At 42.6% G+C, this 18,975-nt stretch overlaps 1 protein-coding gene across 9 annotated transcripts in view; it reads left to right on the forward strand.

Annotated features, from left to right (window-relative positions):
- nrg1 (neuregulin 1) overlaps positions 1–18,665 on the forward strand; it is a 148,333-nt gene extending 129,668 nt beyond the window's left edge. For 3 of the 9 annotated variants that reach the window (XM_084159532.1, XM_084159538.1, XM_084159536.1), the window contains exons 5-10: positions 3,728–3,795; positions 10,443–10,545; positions 10,782–10,908; positions 12,672–12,802; positions 13,895–14,095; positions 15,530–18,665. In XM_084159532.1, coding sequence (XP_084015658.1) covers positions 3,728–3,795; positions 10,443–10,545; positions 10,782–10,908; positions 12,672–12,802; positions 13,895–14,095; positions 15,530–16,193 — 1,294 coding nt within the window. In that variant the 3' untranslated portion in view covers positions 16,194–18,665. Of the gene's footprint in view, positions 1–3,727; positions 3,796–4,329; positions 4,389–8,404; positions 8,429–10,442; positions 10,546–10,781; positions 10,909–12,671; positions 12,803–13,894; positions 14,096–15,529 lie in introns of all 9 variants that reach the window. The other 6 variants (XM_084159534.1, XM_084159537.1, XM_084159540.1 and 3 more) reach the window with 5 other exon arrangements.
- The last annotated feature ends 310 nt before the right edge of the window (positions 18,666–18,975 follow it).

Below are 18,975 nucleotides of genomic sequence, written 5' to 3' on the forward strand. Positions count from 1 at the left end.
TGTACTGAAGGCCTCTGCGCTTTGATGGGGCTTTTTGGGCGGCTGTAGGGATAGCTGGATGGATGTCATGCTTTGCGTGACGCTAGCTGGGCTGAGCGTCGCCGAGAGCTGAGCGACGCCGAGAGCTGAGCGAGCGGAACAGGTGGAGGTCCTGGGACGATCCACAGACTACTCTGCATGTGTACATGATTAATGTCGGCTCCTGTCATCGCCCAATCGCCACGCTCCAGTTCGGAAGCTATGTTGTATTTATGAGATTTTTCTTTCCATCTTCTTCTTCTCCATTTTCTTGTTCTCATTGGAACCCGAGCGCTTAGACCTGGGTCATGTTCATCAGGCATCAAACGGAACAAAACTGACTAAAACCGCGAGGGACTACTTGTACTTGTCCAATAAGATACACTCATTTCAGTTTTCTGTTACGAGACGTTTTGAAACGTTTTCCTTCGAGTGCCTTACTGAACATGACCTGTGCTGACATTATGCTTCTGTCAGCTTCAACCGTGTCCTTACAGCAGAACATTGATTTATTCTCCAGCATAGCGCTCTTGTTGTCAAGGGTGTAGTTCAGCCCTGATCTGAGCGATAGAGCCGACGAGAGATCAAAGCAGCTTTCTCAGTGCTAGAAGACTACCCCCCTGTGGCTTCAGCATCAGACTGACAGTCTCCGAGAGCTTGGTGGCCTCAACAGAGCTCAGCTCAAGGCCCTTGAATCATCCCGAGCAGCAAAAGTTGGCCTTGTGCCATGCACTTTACACGCTCGGTATGAGAGGCAACGGCATACATCGCAGACATTCGTTTTTTTTTTTACAAGAGAACCACCTCTCTGCAGTCCTGTCCACATTCTCCATCATCGTCATTCATATGAAATCTATCTGAGGTAAAATCATGTATTATCCATACAAATTGACAAATTGAACACGAAGGCATTGAAGTACACTGGTCTGACGTCACTTCTAGCAAAGTGGGTGGCCCCTTAAGAACGCTCAGAGGTTGTCCACTCTGCATGACCATTTTTATCAACAGCATCTCCCAATTTGTATTTTACGTCTTTACATTTATGGTTAGAACATCCAGTAGTTTTCAAAAGACATGCTGAGATGGTGATGCTGCATACTGTCTTTCAACTGTGGCCCTACTCGTTACACCTCATGGTTTTATCACTTCCCTTACAGCAGCAAATGCATGACAAGGGAAATATCACTGCAGCTCCTCTCTCTAAGTGCCTGACACAAGGCTTGACATTGCCAAGGATACACTTTGGCTCTGGGCCATCCAATACTTAAGAAAGACTCTTACCATCCACCACCAGATTGAGTTTCCTCTTAAATACTTCAGTGACTAAGCACAAAAAAAATGCTGCTGTCTCCAACGGCTTTTGTTTCCTTTCAGTAAGCCATGCAGAACGCTGCCACTGGAGGGAAGGGGAGGAAAAAACCTGTCTGTCTTTCCTCCTTTTCGGACGTTATGGATCCTTAGAAATAACTCTATCTGCGGAAATAACCTGTCTGCCAGGGGTCCCCGGGGAGCCCAATTCGCTGAAGCCTGAACAGTCGGAGTAGGGATTCTCTAACAGGCACACAGCGTGGAAGGGTCAGAACATCATGGAAGCAGCGCTCTGCATCCTAATCCCCTCCTCCATTATTTATAGCAAATTATATAGAAATAGCCAATATGAATGTGTCTTTAACCATGGTCTTTTTTGAAACAGCATTCAATTCCAATAACATCCTCATGATGCCGTTGTCATGGGCTGGCCTTGTCAAAATCTCCCATAACATTATCGAACTATACTGAACAAAAATATAAACGTAACATGCGACAATTTCAACGATTTTACTGAGTTACAGTTCATATAAGGAAATCAGTCAATTGAAATAAATTCATTAGACCCTAATATATGGATATTAAATGACTGGGCAGGGGCGCAGCCATGGGTGGGCCTGGGAGGGCATAGGCCCACCCACTGGGGAGCCAGGCCCAGCCAATCAGAATGAGTTTTTACCCACAAAAGGGCTTCATTACTGACAGAAATACTCCTCAGTTTCATCAGCTGTCCGGGTGGCTGGTCTCAGACGATCCTGCAGGTGAAGAAGCCGGATGTGGAGGTCCTGGGCTGGCGTGGTTACACGTGGTTACACGTGGTCTGCGGTTGTGAGGCCTGTTGGACGTACTGCCAAATTCTCTAAAATGACGTTGGAGGCAGTTTATGGTAGAGAAATGATCATTCGATTCTCTGGCAACAGCTCTGGTGGACATTCCTGCAGTCAGCATGCCAATTGCACGCTCCCTCAAAACTGGAGACATCTGTGGCATTGTGTTGTGTGACAAAACTGCACATTTTAGAGTGGCCTTTTATTGTCCCCAGCACAAGGTGCACCTGTATAATGATCACCCTGTTTAATCAACTTCTTGATATGCCACACCTGTCAGGTAGATAGATTATCTTGGCAAAGGAGAAATGATCACTAACAGGGATGTAAACAAATATGTGCACAGAATTTGAGAGATATAAGCGTTTTGTGCATATGGAACATTTCTGGGATATTGTATTTCAACTCATGAAACATGGGACCAACACTTTACATGTTGCGTTTATATTTTTGTTCAGTATAGATTTCCACCGGGGAGACTGATTATCTTGCTGCTCATTCAGGAGTCCCATTCAAGTGCCTTTGGGAGACATGCCACACAATATTCAGAGAGATTTTAATCTCTCTCTCTGTCTCTCTCTCTCTTTCTCTCTGTCTTTCTGTCTGTCTCTCTGTCTCTCTCTCTCTCTCTCTCTCTGTCTCTCTCTCTCTCTCCGTCTGTCTCTCTTTCTCTCTCTCTCTCTCTGTCTGTCTCTCTGTCTCTGTCTCTCTCTCTGTCTCTCTCCGTCTGTGTTTCTGAGAGAAAGGGCTTGCCCAGCAGCCAGCTGCTGAGACCCTGTAAGAACTGAGGCACAGCTGGACTGGCTTGTTGGAGTCCCTCTCTCTCTGCATCTCACGCCACAATCTCTTCTTTAGCAGGGCTTTACGCAGCCTCCTGCTCTGTCATCAGTCACCAGATGGCCAGCTGAAAAGCCTCCGGTCAGGATCGACCAGTGTTCGCCCCCCCAAAAACCACACTTTAATGCCTGCTGCAGTACACAAACTGAGCATTGGACAGGATGTTACACAAAATTAGCAAAGTCTCTAGTGATTGTATTGAAAGGCTTAATTTGTTCATGTGCCACCACTTGGTAGACTGGTAGACGTTACACAGTGAGGTATCTTATTGATACCTCTGCTCTGTAGTGGTTTACTCTCATTGGTGTCTTAGTCATCTAACCTAACACCAAAGGGTGAATCTGAGACACTAAAGTGCCATAGCTACTATGTTTTGTAGCGTTTTGCACTCTATATTGGGGGGCGGCAGGTAGCCTAGCGGTTAAGAGCGTTGGGCCAGTAACCGAAAGTTCACTGGTTCCAAACCCAGAGGCGACTAGGAGAAAAATCTGTCTGTGCACTTGAGCAAGGCCCTTGACCGTAATTGTTCCTGTTAGTGGCTCTGGATAAGAGCGTCTGCTAAATGACCAACGTTTAAATGTATAGGCGAAAGTAGACGAAATATGAAAAGGTAAGTCAATGGAAGTGCTGGATGGGAACTGTTGGATTCCATGCATTGTTTTTGTGTGTGTTACATGTTACATCTGTGTACTGTGTCAGTGCTGTGTTGTGCGTCTCACTCCCTCTCTGCCCCCCAGGTGCATAACGGGATACACTGGGAATCGATGTCAAGCCACTGTGCCTGTGAGAGTCATAAACACAAAACGTATGTGCATTCAAGTGAACCCAGCCACACGTGTCATCTCTGGTGTTTCATCCCTGTTCCAAAGTTCCAATCACTGTCCCTCCCAGAGCCAGACAGCCAATCCATCCGTCCCAATGATTCGTTTTGGACAGGTGTGTGTGTGGAGTGGAGAGGCCTCCAGATTACTAATAGACACACACACACACTCATCCTGACTCAAATTCTCATCTGCTTGTGTGCTGACGCCTTTCTAAATAGATCGAAATATCCGGGCATTGTGTCCACAGCTAATTCTAATTCATTCAATCTCCCTGGAATCAGAATGCATGAGCTAAACATTTGCTGAAATTCGAGGCCTGTTGAACAAGACATTGATTGGGGCTTTTCTCTCAAGTACATATGTTTTCGCAAACATGACTGATGGCGATGTTTGCGGGACATATCGGTCCTCTTGACAACACCAGCGATGCGCGTGGGTCTTCGGTAGATCTGGTGTAAACTCATCTTCTCTTCTTCTCTTCTCTTCTGTCTGTCATTCTTTTGTTTCCCTCTCAGGTGTCCAAATGAATTTACTGGTGATCGCTGCCAAAACTACGTAATGGCCAGTTTCTACAGTACGTCTATCTCCTCTTCCTGTCTGTGCTTTTGATTGGAGCATGCTCAATCAGCGCTACTTCCTGTTGCTTCATTTTCCTCTCAGGTTCTTTAGACAGACTTTTAGGTGTTTGTGTTTTTATTACGTTGTATGTATCCCATTACCTGCATGTTAAGAGGTTTTTGCCTTGTTTTGTTGACTTGGATGTAATTTGAAACAGTTTGAAGCGTTATAGTTAACTGATGTTGTGTTCGTTATGTCACTCACAATAATAGCAGAAAGAAAGTGAAACTCAAACTGTATATTCAACTTTCCAAACTGGGACCTTCAAATATGAGGCAGGGGACAGTAGTGGAGTTTGCAATACTAAAACAGTTCTGTATTGATACTCACCACCTGTGACAGGGACCAACCTAAATAAGATCTCAAGTTTGAGTTGATCTTTAACACGGCAATATATTTTCTTCCCTGAAGAGCAATAACACTTATGGGAGGTGTGTGGGGGTCATTGTGGATTATGGAGGCACTGTAAAGAACAGAACAGACCCTGTTAAAGAGACCTCTTTGATGTCATGGAGAGGCCAAGAGGGAGATGAATGGCAGCTTCCCAGGAACTGGGCCCCAGTGCACTTTATCACTCTGACTCACCCACTCACCTTACAGTCCAGTTACCTCAATTACCATAGGTTACCTGGCAAAACAGCAAACAACCATGCTTTCATCTCCGAGGCGGAACGAAAAAGATCTGCCCATTGAGATGTAATTTTAACTCGGAGCGTGGAGGAACAGAGGGAGATATTTTGGGTCTCCCTGAGATATCAGCTAGCGTATTGGAGGAGCTAATTAAAAGAATGCTGCTGTCGCTATCTGTTGGTTTCATCGTTGTAGCCCACTCCTCCAGCTCTTCCCAGTCGGTGGGTTTTATCTAGCCAGGGACAAACGGCCTGTCTGCAGCTACAGGCGTGGCACGCTGCCAGCAATGCAACAGGAGACCCTTATTGCTGCAGAGGAAGAGGAGGGATGCTGGGTGTGTAGTATAAGCCGAGAAAGGAAGCTCTATCCTTGACGATCAGGAAGTATTCTCCAAATGTGTGGGCGGGGGCTTTAATATAATATTTAACATTAATACTTTAATGTCTCCTTATGGCTGTTGCCAAAACAGTCCGTGTTTTTTTTTTAAACGTTCGCTGTGGGAAGGCAGCCGAGGTCGGAGAGGACAGATGTGAAGATGGCCTCGTCAGCAGTTCAGACGAGCTGAGACCGCTATTATTTATTTACCCCTCGCCTCCTGACAAGGTCTGCTGTGGGACGGGGGCACGCTACTGAAAATGGAGGCATTTGTGGCCCCCAGTTAAGGTCTGTTTAGAGTAGTCTTTGGGGAAGAGTCTTTTGCCTCGTATTTGACTAGTCCTTGATTGACCCAGCGAGAGTAGTTGAGGGTGTTGTTGATATTAATAGAACTCTGTACTCTCCTGAGGAGTGACGGTTACCCCATGACCTTACAGGGAAAGTTACAGACCCTATGCAACTCAGTCAGCGGTCATACTATGGTGAAAGCAGGACTTTGATGTTGGTAAACAACGAAATGATTAATTGAATTGAAAACATAGTGGTTGTTATTGTTGTCACTCACAATGTTTAAGTAAAGAACATGCGTAGGTTACCACGGAACATACTTGTAACCTACTGCCTGATTATTATGACAATATTTAGCCTAATATGACCATGTTTTGTCACATAAGCATAATGCAACTATATCTAATCCCATTTATAACCCAGGCTAAAGTGAAGTATCGGCAGAACTGTAATTAATTTTTCAGAGCAGTGATACTGGGCCAGTCATATGAAAGGTGCCTTGGCGTATCTAAGCTGGAGGTTCACAAGTCAAACACAATCAATAGAGCCAACATGACAAGAAGGGACGCTGCTCACATGCAGACCAGTCATCACGTTGTTCATGTTTTGCATCATTTTTAAAGACAAACAAGACCTTTGAATATGTCAGAATTACTCAATAATAAATATGCATTATCTTCCTATACTACGTCAGTTTATCAGTTTATACACAAGTTTATAATGAAATTGTAGCTCCTTCGATAACACCGCTATTAACCAAAATAACGGTATGTTAAGATAATTGTAGCCAATTGTCAAAGAAAGAATAGGAAGTATGTCACAGGAAGTATGTCACAGTAACAGTGAAGTATGTAACAGTGAAGTATGTCACAGTAACAGTGAAGTATGTCACAGTAACAGTGAAGTATGTCACAGTAACAGTGAAGTATGTCACAGGAAGTATGTCACAGTAACAGTGAAGTATGTCACAGTAACAGTGAAGTATGTCACAGTAACAGTGAAGTATGTCACAGGAAGTATGTCACAGTAACAGTGAAGTATGTCACAGTAACAGTGAAGTATGTCATAGTAACAGTGAAGTAAGTCACAGTAACAGTGAAGTATGTCACAGTAACAGTGAAGTATGTCACAGTGAAGTATGTCACAGTAACAGTGAAGTATGTCACAGTAACAGTGAAGTAAGTCACAGTAACAGTGAAGTATGTCGCAGTGAAGTATGTCACAGTAACATTGAAGTATGTCACAGTAACAGTGAAGTATGTCACAGTAACAGTGAAGTATGTCACAGTAACAGTGAAGTACGTCACAGTAACAGTGAAGTACGTCACAGTAACAGTGAAGTAAGTCACAGTAACAGTGAAGTAAGTCACAGTAACAGTGAAGTAAGTCACAGTAACAGTGAAGTATGTCACAGTAACAGTGAAGTATGTCACAGTAACAGTGAAGTATGTCACAGTAACAGTGATATTGGGTGTAGTTTGTAAACCATAACAACTAATAATAGATCCTCGTCCTTTACATCAAGGGTGTTCAAGTCAGTGGATAAAGCTAGCTAAAGGCACAACCATTTTAACCATGGCTTCTCCTCCTGTTGAGCCACTGTCCAGTTAAACAGTTGAAAGCTAGCTCTGCTCCTTTCTATACCAAAGTGTTGCATTTGATGTTAGTCACTAGGATATGTTATGTAGTATTACGTTTACAATTTTCTTTTTTTTGTTTATTCCTCAAAACATATTTAACAGGCATGGCTGTTGATCTGAGTAATGACAAATGAGAATTTGGTACGACTGCAATATTGACTTTGTAGATCTGCATTCATGTCTATTGGGAATGGAAACAGTGCATGGTCCTCACACAGCATGAGGTAGTGTTTACCGGTGAACGACAAGTACCCTAACTAGTGCCCCTAAACCTGCCTAATTGACGTGTAGTGACATTACCATTGATAATGCAAGCAAAGAGATTTTTGCATGCGCATGCCACTGTACTGAGAAAGTACCTCTCACCTTAGCGATTAGCAGATGGATACATTTTAATGCATTTTTGATGAACTCGTATTCAATGGATTTTGGTTTTTGATCACTTTTCGTAGTTGTGGTAAAATCATCGTAAAACTTAGTGACCTATAAGAGTCTAATAGAATGGATAATCACAAATAAGATATTTTAAATAGAAGTACTGTACAATTAAGCCTTTTCTCCATAAAGGACAAGTTCACTGTTTATTAAACGAAATCAATTTTTTTATGTAAATGGTATTTTATAGAAGTGTCCAGACACTTTTTTTGGGCGATTTCCACTTGGTTTTGACAAACTTACCCCACCAGCGATTGACTTCCTTAGGCTCGTTCTGGAGTGTCAGGGCAGCGATAAAACATTAACAAAGTTCAAGTGAAAAATTACCAAGTGAAAATCACCCCCCAAATAGTTTCTGGATTCTTCTATAACATTACATTTACATCAATGATGATCATACTGTACGTTTCCTCTAAAATGATTATAGAATTATTCTACATGGTGAAAGAGTTGGTTATTATACATCATACACCAGTTTGATCTCCACATTCCATTCTCTGTAGAAACACTGATTAGCCATTTGATGAGCAATATAGTTCTGAATAACACCTCATCTGAAAAATACCTCTTCTCTTTTCTTTTTGTGACCGTTCTGCATTGGCAGAACATCTTGGGATTGAATTTATGGGTATGGATCGTTCCTTCCTCCTTAGTTTGCAAATGTAGGATTAGAAGCTTGAGCCTGCCCCCCCCCCCCACCTCCCCTCAACTCCAGACAGTTTTCTTGTGCCAATGAAGGGATCATACAGGCATAACATACCATATTTGTTACAGAATAATAAACACACGTACACATTGAAAATGTAGCTCAAATATGCTAATGACACCTTCAATTATACTTTTTTGGGAAAACCTCAATGTGATAGCGTATAGTCAAATTAACCCGCACACAAGTAGGTCCTAAAATCACCACCACGCAAATTAAGTCCTACAATGACCACCATAAACTCACATTACTCATACAAGCGTCTGAGCTACAGTACACTGTATCTCTCTCACACATGATATAAACCAGGTGCCCATAGAGGCTGCAGTGTGGTTATTCTGTATGATCAGATCCCTTCAGCTCTTGCTTTTGCCTTTACCCTAACCCCTCCTCTGTTCCACCCAGTGTTTAGCATGTCATGTCAAATACACTGACGGCGTCCTCCCTTGCTACCATTTCATTTCATCTCCTTCCTTCCGGTCTTCCTATTTCCTACTGTACCATGTGGATGTATGTATGTGTCCGTCCCCCAGCTGTGTCCCCTTTGTGCTCTTGTCATCTCATGGTTCCTCTCCTTGTCTCATCAGTGATGGCAGTTTTTGCTGTGTGTCTTTTTTAAATGATGTTGATGCTAACTCTGAACAATTGACAAATGATTGTTTTTCATTTAAAAGACTGATTGTTTGTAGCATCCTTTGTTCACAGGACACCTAATACGTTGGCGAACCGACCAATCTTTAAAAATAGGAGTAGAGTACGAACTAGGTGCGATAATGGAACAGTTCAGATAACTATATACTGAACAGAAATATAAACACAACTTGCAACAAAGGCCCCCCCCCCTGTCCCGGCCAAACCCTCCCCTAATCCGGACGATGCTGGGCCAATTGTGCGCCGCACTATGGGACTCCCGGTCACAGCCGGTTGTGACACAGCCTGGGATCGAACCCGGGTCTGTAGTGACGCCTTAGACCGCTGCGCCACTCGGGAGGCCTAATGATCCTGCTGTTTAATCAGCTTCTTGATACGCCACACCTGTCAGGTGGATGGATTATCTTGGCAAAGGAGAAATGCTCACTAACAGGGATGTAAACAAATGTGTGCACAACATTTTAGATAAATAAGCTTTTTGTGCATATGGAACATTTCTGGGATCTTTTATTTCCGCATGTTTCATGGAACCAACACTTTTCATGTTGCGTTTATATTTTAGTTCAGTGTAACTTTCACTTGATCCCCTAATCTGGTAACCTGTAACCTCATACCTGTGAAAAGATTGAAACGCAAATATTCCATAATTCCAAGCGTTGGGTCCTGTGAACAAACAATGCTGCACTGTTTGCAATATTAGCATATTAACATTTTACATGGGAGGGATTTTAACTGTCTTGATGAATGACTATCTTATATATGCATCTGTTGTATTAGTAACATGTGGGCTGGTTAGAATACATTGCGGAGAATGCATTTTCTGTGGTTTGCCTAGTCATGATTACTGAGCCCGACCTTGAACTAACACTTCCTCGCATTCCGACTGGACTCAGACTCAACAGAACTGCCTCCTCAGATCAATATATTAGATTTCCACCGTCTCGGTTTTCAACCAACGCCCACTAATACAATGTCACATCTGGGCCACATTCAGTACACCAACGTTGGTGGACATTGCAGATAGAAATGCCATGAATAGAGCCAACGTGATTCTTTATTCTACATGAGAGGCATTGTAGTTTGTTCTACAAAACATATTTCTATCTGAACGTTCCAAAACATTGCGTACTGCTGAACGTGCCCCGGGTTTGTTTGTTTCTGTGAATGTATAACCTTAATATATAACCTAAAACACGTTTGTTCGTCTCCCTTGGGTTTGGTTTGTATGTCACATTATAGGTCTGCATGTTGTGGAGTTTTAAGAATGCATTGTCCTCTTTTTCAGAAGCAGAGGAGCTGTATCAGAAACGTGTATTAACAATAACAGGAATCTGCATTGCACTCCTAGTGGTTGGAATCATGTGTGTGGTTGCCTACTGCAAAACAAAGTAATTCAAGTAAAATTTTTACGCTAAACTCAATCAGTATTTGCTATTACGTATCCTTGTCCTTAATACGTATTTTGAAGCTTCCCTGAGATAATAGCCTAGAGATTTGAGCATTTTAATCATTTTATTGTCAATCACAACCTCTGTCAACAGACAAAAATCTGTCATCCTTCTGTTTTTGTTATTGGCAATATGACTGGTCAGTCTCACGATGCAGTTTGTCTTTCCGTGCACAGAAAGCAGAGGAAAAAGCTCCATGATCGTCTGAGGCAGAGCCTACGAAATGAGAGAAACACCAGGGCCAGTATGGCCAATGGCCCTCAGATTAATAACACTCCCCTTGAAAACGTCCAGCTTGTCAATGTAAGTCAGTCACATAGCTATTAGTTCTAACAATGGGAACTACGCTAGAGTAACCTCTCACGCTTACTTTCCAATACATACAGTGCATTTGGAAAGTATTCAGACCCCTTAACTTTTTCCACATTTTGTTACGTTACAGCCTTATTCTAAAATGGATTGAATTGTTTGTTTTTCCTAATCAATCTACACACAATACCCCATAATGACAAAGCAAAAACAGTTTTTTTGACATGTTTGCAAATGTATTTTAAAAAAAAAACGGAAATATCGCATTTACATAAGTATTCAGACCCTTTACTCAGCACTTTGTTGAAGTACCTTTGGCAGCTATTACAGCCTCCAGTCTTCTTGGGTATGACGCTACAAGCTTGGCACACCTGTATTTGGGGAGTTTCTCCCATTCTTCTCTGCAGATCCTCTCAAGCTCTATCAGGTTGGATGGGGAGCGTCGCTGCACAGCTATTTTCAGGTCTCTCCAGAGATGTTCGATCAGGTTCAAGTCCGGACTCTGGCTGGGGCACTCAAGGACATTCAGAGACTGCATTGTCTTGGCTGTGTGCTTAGGGTTGTTGTCCTGTTGGAAGGTGAACCTTCGCCCCAGTCTGAGGTCCTGAGTGCTCTGGAGCAGGTCTTCATCAAGGATCACTCTGTACTTTGCTCCGTTCATCTTTCCCTCGAACCTGACTAGTCTCCCAGTCCATGCCCCTGAAAAACATCCCCTCAGCATGACGCTGCCACCATGCTTCACCGTAGGGATGGTGCCAGATTTCCTCCAGATGTGACGCTTGGCATTCAGGCCAAAGAGTTCAATCTTGCTTTCATCAGACCAGAGAATCTTGTTTCTCATGGTCTGAGAGTCATTTAGGTGCCTTTTGTCAAACTCCAAGCGTGCTGTCATGTGCCTTTTACTGAGGAGTGGCTTCCATCTGGCCACTCTACCATAAAGGCCTGATTGTTGGAGTGCTGCAGAGATGGTTGTCCTTCTGAAAGATTCTCCCATCTCCACAGAGGAACTCTGGAGCTCTGTCAGAGTGACCATCGGGTTCTTGGTCACCTCCCTGACCTAGGCCCTTCTCCCCCGATTGCTCAGTTTGGCCGGGCGGCCAGCTCTAGGAAGAGTCTTGGTGGTTCCAAACTTCTTCCATTTAAGAATAATGGAGGCCACTGTGTTCTTGGGGACCTTCAATGCTGCATAGTTTTTTGGTACACTTCCCCAGATCTGTTCCTCGACACAATCCTGTCTCTGAGCTCTACGGACAATTCCTTCGACCTCATGGCTTGGTTTTTACTCTGACATGCACTGTCAACTGTGGGACCTTATATAGACAGGTGTGTGCCTTTCCAAATCATGTCCAATCAATTGAATTTACCACAGGTGGACTCCAAGTTGTAGAAACAGCTCAATGATGATCAATAGAAACAAGATGGACCTGAGCTCAATTTCGAGTCTGATACAAAAGGGTCTGAATACTTATGTAAATAAGGTATTTCTGTTTTTAATTTTTAATAAATGTGCTAACATTTCGAAAAACCAGTTTTCACTTTGTCATTATGGGGTATTGTGTGTAGATTGAGGAAAACAATTTATTGAATCAATTTTAGAATAAGGCTGTAACATAACAAAGTGTGGAAAAAGTCAAGGGGTCTGAATACTTTCCGAATGCACTGTACATTTGTTGGCTACAGTATCTGCACAGTTCATATAAGCATGCATGATGGGATTTCATATTATTGACGCTTGATTTCATTGTTTTCCCTTATAGCAATTTGTGTCTAAAAATGCATTGCCTGCGCAGCATGTAATCGAGAAGGAAACGGAAACGTCCTTTTCCACGAACCAGTACACATCATCTGCACATCAGTCCACAACGGTCACCCACACCTCCAGTCAAAGGTAACCCTATATTCTCCTTCCTCCTCTCCTTCCATCTGTAAAAGTCATCCACTTTTAGAAAGGGATGAGCTATAGCACTGGCTCTAAGAAGATACTGTAATAATAATGTGCCTAAGATAAAGTCCTATTTATCTCCTCCAATGTGTCACAACTGTCAGAACAGATTACCGCTGGGCCCTCTACGCTATCTTAGTCGGAGACCCTTTTGTTTCCCCCCCCCCCCAGCCACCTCCGCTTTTCCTCTTTCCCTCTGTTTATGTCGGGAGTTTTGAAAAGCTATTAATTCACGTTGTGATCAGTCGACGGTCGATACGATGATCACCCATCCTGTTACACTATTGCCTGTGAATCACCTCGCTCACTCAGTGATAGTCACTGGATTCAACAGAGACCAGGGCCCGTATTCACAAAGCGTTTCAGAGTAGGAGTGCTGATCTAGGATCAGGTCCCACGGCTTCCGCCCCTTATTCATTATGATTTAAAAGGAATAACTGATCCTAGATCAGAACTCTGAGACACTTTATGAATCCAGGGCCTGCAGTTCTGTGATCTCAGACTGCACAAACAAAACGGCAGGGGACAATGTATTGTAGTGCATCATTAGCTATAATGGGACAACCGAGGTTCAGGGAGAATTTATGAGGTTTCCAGAGAACTTGTAGAGCAAAGAGCAATGTGCAGGTCAAAGTGTCTTGTGGATCCTAGATCCATTATGAAGAAGTGGATGCTGTATAGTCCTCCATAGTATAGTGTCTCTACCTAAAGGTTAGACTAGAGCTGACCTGGTTTCAAATCTATTTGAAATCATTGAAATACCTTGTGCTTTCGCTCTAGCCTGCCTGAAGTGTCAGATGGGTGGGGTAAGCGTTGGTCTATTAAGCCAGGCAAGCTCAAACAAGCCCAGCTGAAGTATTTAAAAAGATTTCAAGTAGTATTTGAACCCTGCTCTGCAATAGACATGATTCACAGTGTTTACAGCTTACGTCATTGTCTGAAGAGGCTAGTGTTTTACCCTCATTTAAGAGAAGCAATTAATTCACCTCTTCTGTCTCCCCTCTCCATTCTCCTCTGTCTCGCTCTCTCTCTCTTCAGCTGGAGTAACGGCCGCAGCGAGAGTGCCCTCTCCGACAGCCGCTCTGTCTTGGTGATGTCATCGGGAGAGAACAGCCGGCAAGCCACACCCAGCCACCGGGGTCGTCTGAACGCCACGGGTGGCGCCAGAGACCTGAATGCCTACCTAAAGAACTCTGGAGACACGCCAGACTCCTACAGGGACTCTCCGTACAGTGAGAGGTAGGAGAAAGATATCTGATGCTCATGTTGCTACGCTACGCTACGCTACGCTACGTTACGCTACACACTACAACCTCCCTTCAGCCTATACACCTAATGGAGGGTTTGTAATTAATGATGGTGTGCCCTACTTTTAGTGATCTGAGTTGTACAGAGATATCCATTGAAGAATCAGTTATATTTTAACGATTATACTTGGTAATCATTTTTAGAGAAAAACATGCATGCATTTTAGAAATTATGGCATTTATTTATGAACACACAGTAAACCAAGATTGAATCCAAGATTTGTGGTATTGCCATGTTATCTTGGTCTTTCTTCTGAATAAAAGTGTTTTTTTATTAGTAGAGGTTTCCTATGAGCTGTCCTATATTTGGACTTCACAAACAGTCCCTCCTAGATCAAAGCTAATGGACAATGACGACTTCATAAGTCCCCATTAGTAAATCAATGTGTTGCTAATGAGCGCAGGTGTACCCGTGTTGTCAGAGTCGAGCTGCAGGAGCCACAGCAGGTAGCACACCTGTCTCTGAGCAGCAAAGGTCACAGGTCGACTGAGTCTGAGAGGACCCATCTGTGCACATCAATCTAATGACTGGCCGGGGCAGATGGAGCCAACTCTAACCCTAATGACTGGCTGGGGCAGACAGAGACAACCTTAACTAACCCTAATCACTGGCTGGGGCAGACACAGACAACCCTAATAACTGGCCGGGGTAGACGGAGACAACCCTAATTCTAACCCTAATGACTGGCCGGGGCAGACAGAGACGACGACTAACCCTAATGACTGGCTGGGGCAGACGGAGACAACCTTAACTCTAACCCTGACTGGCCGGGGCAGACAACCCTAATGACTGGCCAGGGTAGATGGAGACAACCCTAATTCTAACCCTAATGACTGGCTGGGGCAGACAGAGACGACTCTAACCCTAATGACTGGCCGGGGCAGACTGAGACAACCCTAATGGTCCAGTGCTCTTCAGATCAGTGTCTCTGTCCTCCACACACATACTAGGAGAAAGGCCTATACAGTCCTACACCTGATTTTTGAAATGGATTATATGAATGTGTATCCTGAACCAGACCATGTAGATATCCGGTGAGAAGTAAAAAAGAAAGTATTTGAGACCGGTGAGTTGCACTGCACTCTAAAGGAGCCTACGCTCATCGGATGTGGCCTTGACAATTTGACTGTACGTACCTATAGGACACAAAATCCATTGCTACGGATTTATTTCATTTAGCTAAAAAGCATCCATGTAATGAGCTAGAGCTCAGACTGCAACATGAATTTAGTGGAGCTAAAGCCATTTTAACAAAATGGGTCCTTTATTACTGATTCTGGTGTGGTGTACTAGTGAATACAGTTGTGTATTCTCAGTTGTATGTTCCAAATTGATAGAGGCTTCTCTCTTGGTTATGCCTGTCAGGTATGTGTCAGCGATGACCACCCCAACCCACCTGTCTCCTGTGGAGCTGCTCTCTCCCGTGACCCCGGGCTCCCCTCCCTCTGAGATGTCGGCCCCCTTGTCCAGCCTGGCCTCGGTCCCCTCTGTGGCCGTCAGCCCCTCTGGCGAGGAGGAGCGCCCCCTGCTGTTCACCACCCCGCCACGCCCCGACCACCAGTCTAAGAGGAACTCTGCCCACTACAACCACGGCCATGAGGCCCACAGCCCCCCGCCCAGCCCGCTGAGGATCGTTGAGGACGATGACTATGAGACCACGCAGGAGTATGAGGCGGTCGGCGCCGCCGCCCCGGTAACGCCCATTCCCCCGCAGAGCCTTCCTAAGAAACTCGCCAAGAACAGCAACGGTCGCCGGGCCAAAAGAACAAAGCCCAATGGCCACGCAACGGGCCACAAAATGGAGTCCAACGACCTAGGTAGCAGTACGGAGAGCGAGATGGAGGAGGAGGAGGAGGAGCGTGTGGGAGAGGACACACCCTTCCTGAGCTTACAGAACCCCATGGCGACAGGTGTGGAGCCTCTTGCAGATGGCAGCAGGACTAACCTAGCACTCCGACTCTCCCCACAGGACAACCTGCAAGCCAGGTTATCCAGTGTCATCTCCAAGCAAGATCCAGTTGCTGTATAAAATGAAAAATATAGCTTAGAAAAATACTTCAGTCAGATTCAAAAAGAAATAAGTCACTATTAAACCTTTATTTTCTATAAATTAAAGTATTTGCGGGGAAAATAATAAAAAAAAGAATATATAAATAACTAAAAAACGTATTTTAGCGAAGTAGTGAATAAAGTATTTTATAAATAAAAAAATGTGTACGTGTTCATGTCATGAAAGAAAGTGGAATAAACTAGTATGTAGCAATGGTTCGCAGTATTTCAATAGAAAAAATATCAATGGTGCCTTTTAATTTCCGTTTGGTGTGCTTATTGGAACTGCATGCCTCTGGCCCATATATTCAGGACTTTCATCTCCCTGTTGACATGTCGACTCTACTTTGAAAACAAAAATATCCACCAGCACTATAGTATGCATTTACTATAATTACCTGTATGAACTACTCACTGTAAGCTTCTGAAGCTCCATACAATGGTATAATACTGAATCTGTGGTATTGCTTATGTGTTCAAAGGCATGTCGTTTTCTCCTCATTTACAGTAATGCAGTCCTAACCTACTAACAGAGGTGCATACAACAAAGTATTTTGTGTTTATCAAGCTAACACAACACCCAAATATTATACAGGTTTTCAAGATTTTCCCACTCACTTTTTTGGTCGATTTTAAATGGTAAAATAACATTTGATTTGAAGTTTTTTTTAATGCTTTTCTTGGACCGTTAGCTATCATAATAGAACATTGCTTACCAAGGCAACCAGCTAGGAAGAATGTTGAACGTGTAATCTGATGAACTTGTATCAACACATTGATACTAGAAGCATGAATGAAGTAAAGAAAGTTGATTGGATATTATTTTCAGATAATTGGGAAACTGTTAGATTTAGTGTCTCGGGACATGTGATACATTCATCCCATTTATTGAATGAATGCACTATATATCTGTCCTTTCCATTATGTGTTGCGTTCCATATAATGGAACAAATTATTTTCAAAAGCCAGATTGGTCAGATGAGAAGTAATTCATGTATTTAGTCATCTCTGGTTAAGCAATACTCTAAGATTCTTGCTCTCAATGTCATGATTTGCAAGTCCAAATTGTGGAGATATGTACCAAATGAACGATTGTGGAGATATGTACTGAATGAATGATTGAATATATGGCTCACGTGTTCAGTCTTTCAACAACACATCCGTGGGTTCCTAAGTAATGCATTGTGGGGATCAAAGATAAAGAACCATTTTGAAATAAGGTAGATATCGAGAGGCTTTTCATTTGTTTCAACTCTGTTTTAGTACATTAGTCAACTTCTGCTTTTTTGTCCTTCCAAACAGTCATGTAAAATATTACATTATCCAAAGTGTTCCTTTGTGTTCATACAGTGCATATTTGTTTTCAGCCGTCTGACTTTGTGTTAGTATGTAAAGTTATCTGTGTAATATTATCAACATTAGCCTATTTTATTATATAATATTTATGTTATATCCCAAGGATACATTCAGGAGTCATGCTACATGAACCACATGAAATATGGTTGAATGAGAAGTCATGGCCTGTTGAAGACTGTCACCAATATTTTGTCACTAGAATGAATAGGTAACTAGACACGTTTTCTTTACAACATGATCCCTTTTGGGGCTTCATAACCAAACCATTAAGATTGTGTTTCCGAAAGGTAATTTCATCAAAACAATCTAGTCTAACTCCAATCTGATTGTTGCCAGCATTAGCATGACATTATGGTATGAAGGCTTTTTTTGCCCCTAAATTATACAGTTTCTAATGATGGCCCAATCTGAAATTTATCAACTTTTGTTTTGTATTTATATTATTTATTTATTTATTGTTTATTTATTTTGTGGGCCTTATGTTATCTTTTAATTACAGATTATATATTTTAATCAGTGTTTTATATATTTGGTCAGTATATATTTGAAAAGATTGGAACTTTTATCTTTTATAAGTATTGTGTTTGTCCCCTTATGCCTTTTATATATTTTGACTTCAATATGGGGTCAAACGTCTCTTTGCCTCTTAGCATTGATAACCACTCTGTTATTCAACATATAAATAAATTATAATCTAAAAAGGCACAAGTACTTTGAGTGTACTTATACACTGATGATAAACTGTGTGGCTAGAAACCAGAACAAAATCTCCCGTCAATCTCGGCTTGACATACCCCATGATGCATTGCTTCCAAACCAAGGTGTGTCTTTCGATTAATGTAAATACACCATGAAAACCTTGAGTACTTTGGTTTAATATTTTAATAAAAAAAATAAAAAAAATGTTTTGTGTTTGAGGGCCACCACCTCAAAGCATTTGTCTCTGTGCTAAATATTTTCCATAACCAGACATATTATGCTAAACTTTTTTTTAGTGATTGTCTCCATACCAATTGTTTCATGAACATGACTGCAGTTGTACGCATATGTAAGAACAGCACACTAACTTGGTTGTTAAAATAAAGGCCAAAACTGATATTCTGTCATGTCAAGCCATTATCAGTACAAGGAGGGAATGGAAGCAGCTAAGCACAGATGTGAAAGTTACTGTTATGGAACATGCATGACTAAGGCCAAACGCAGGAATGCATTTCAATAGAACAGATAGTGATTGTATCGTCTTGATCAGATCATGAAAACCACATCTTAATGCAAGGGCTTTAAATATGCCTTTTTTTTTTAACAAGGGCATCCACAAGATTAGAACCTGTGACCTTCCAGTCCCTAGCCTAATGCCTATTCCACTGTACCAAGAAAGGGGAGGGTACCACTTACATTTCCCCACA

The sequence above is a fragment of the Coregonus lavaretus genome, assembly GCF_964263955.1.
Source record: "Coregonus lavaretus genome assembly, chromosome: 4".
Taxonomy (NCBI): domain Eukaryota; kingdom Metazoa; phylum Chordata; class Actinopteri; order Salmoniformes; family Salmonidae; genus Coregonus; species Coregonus lavaretus.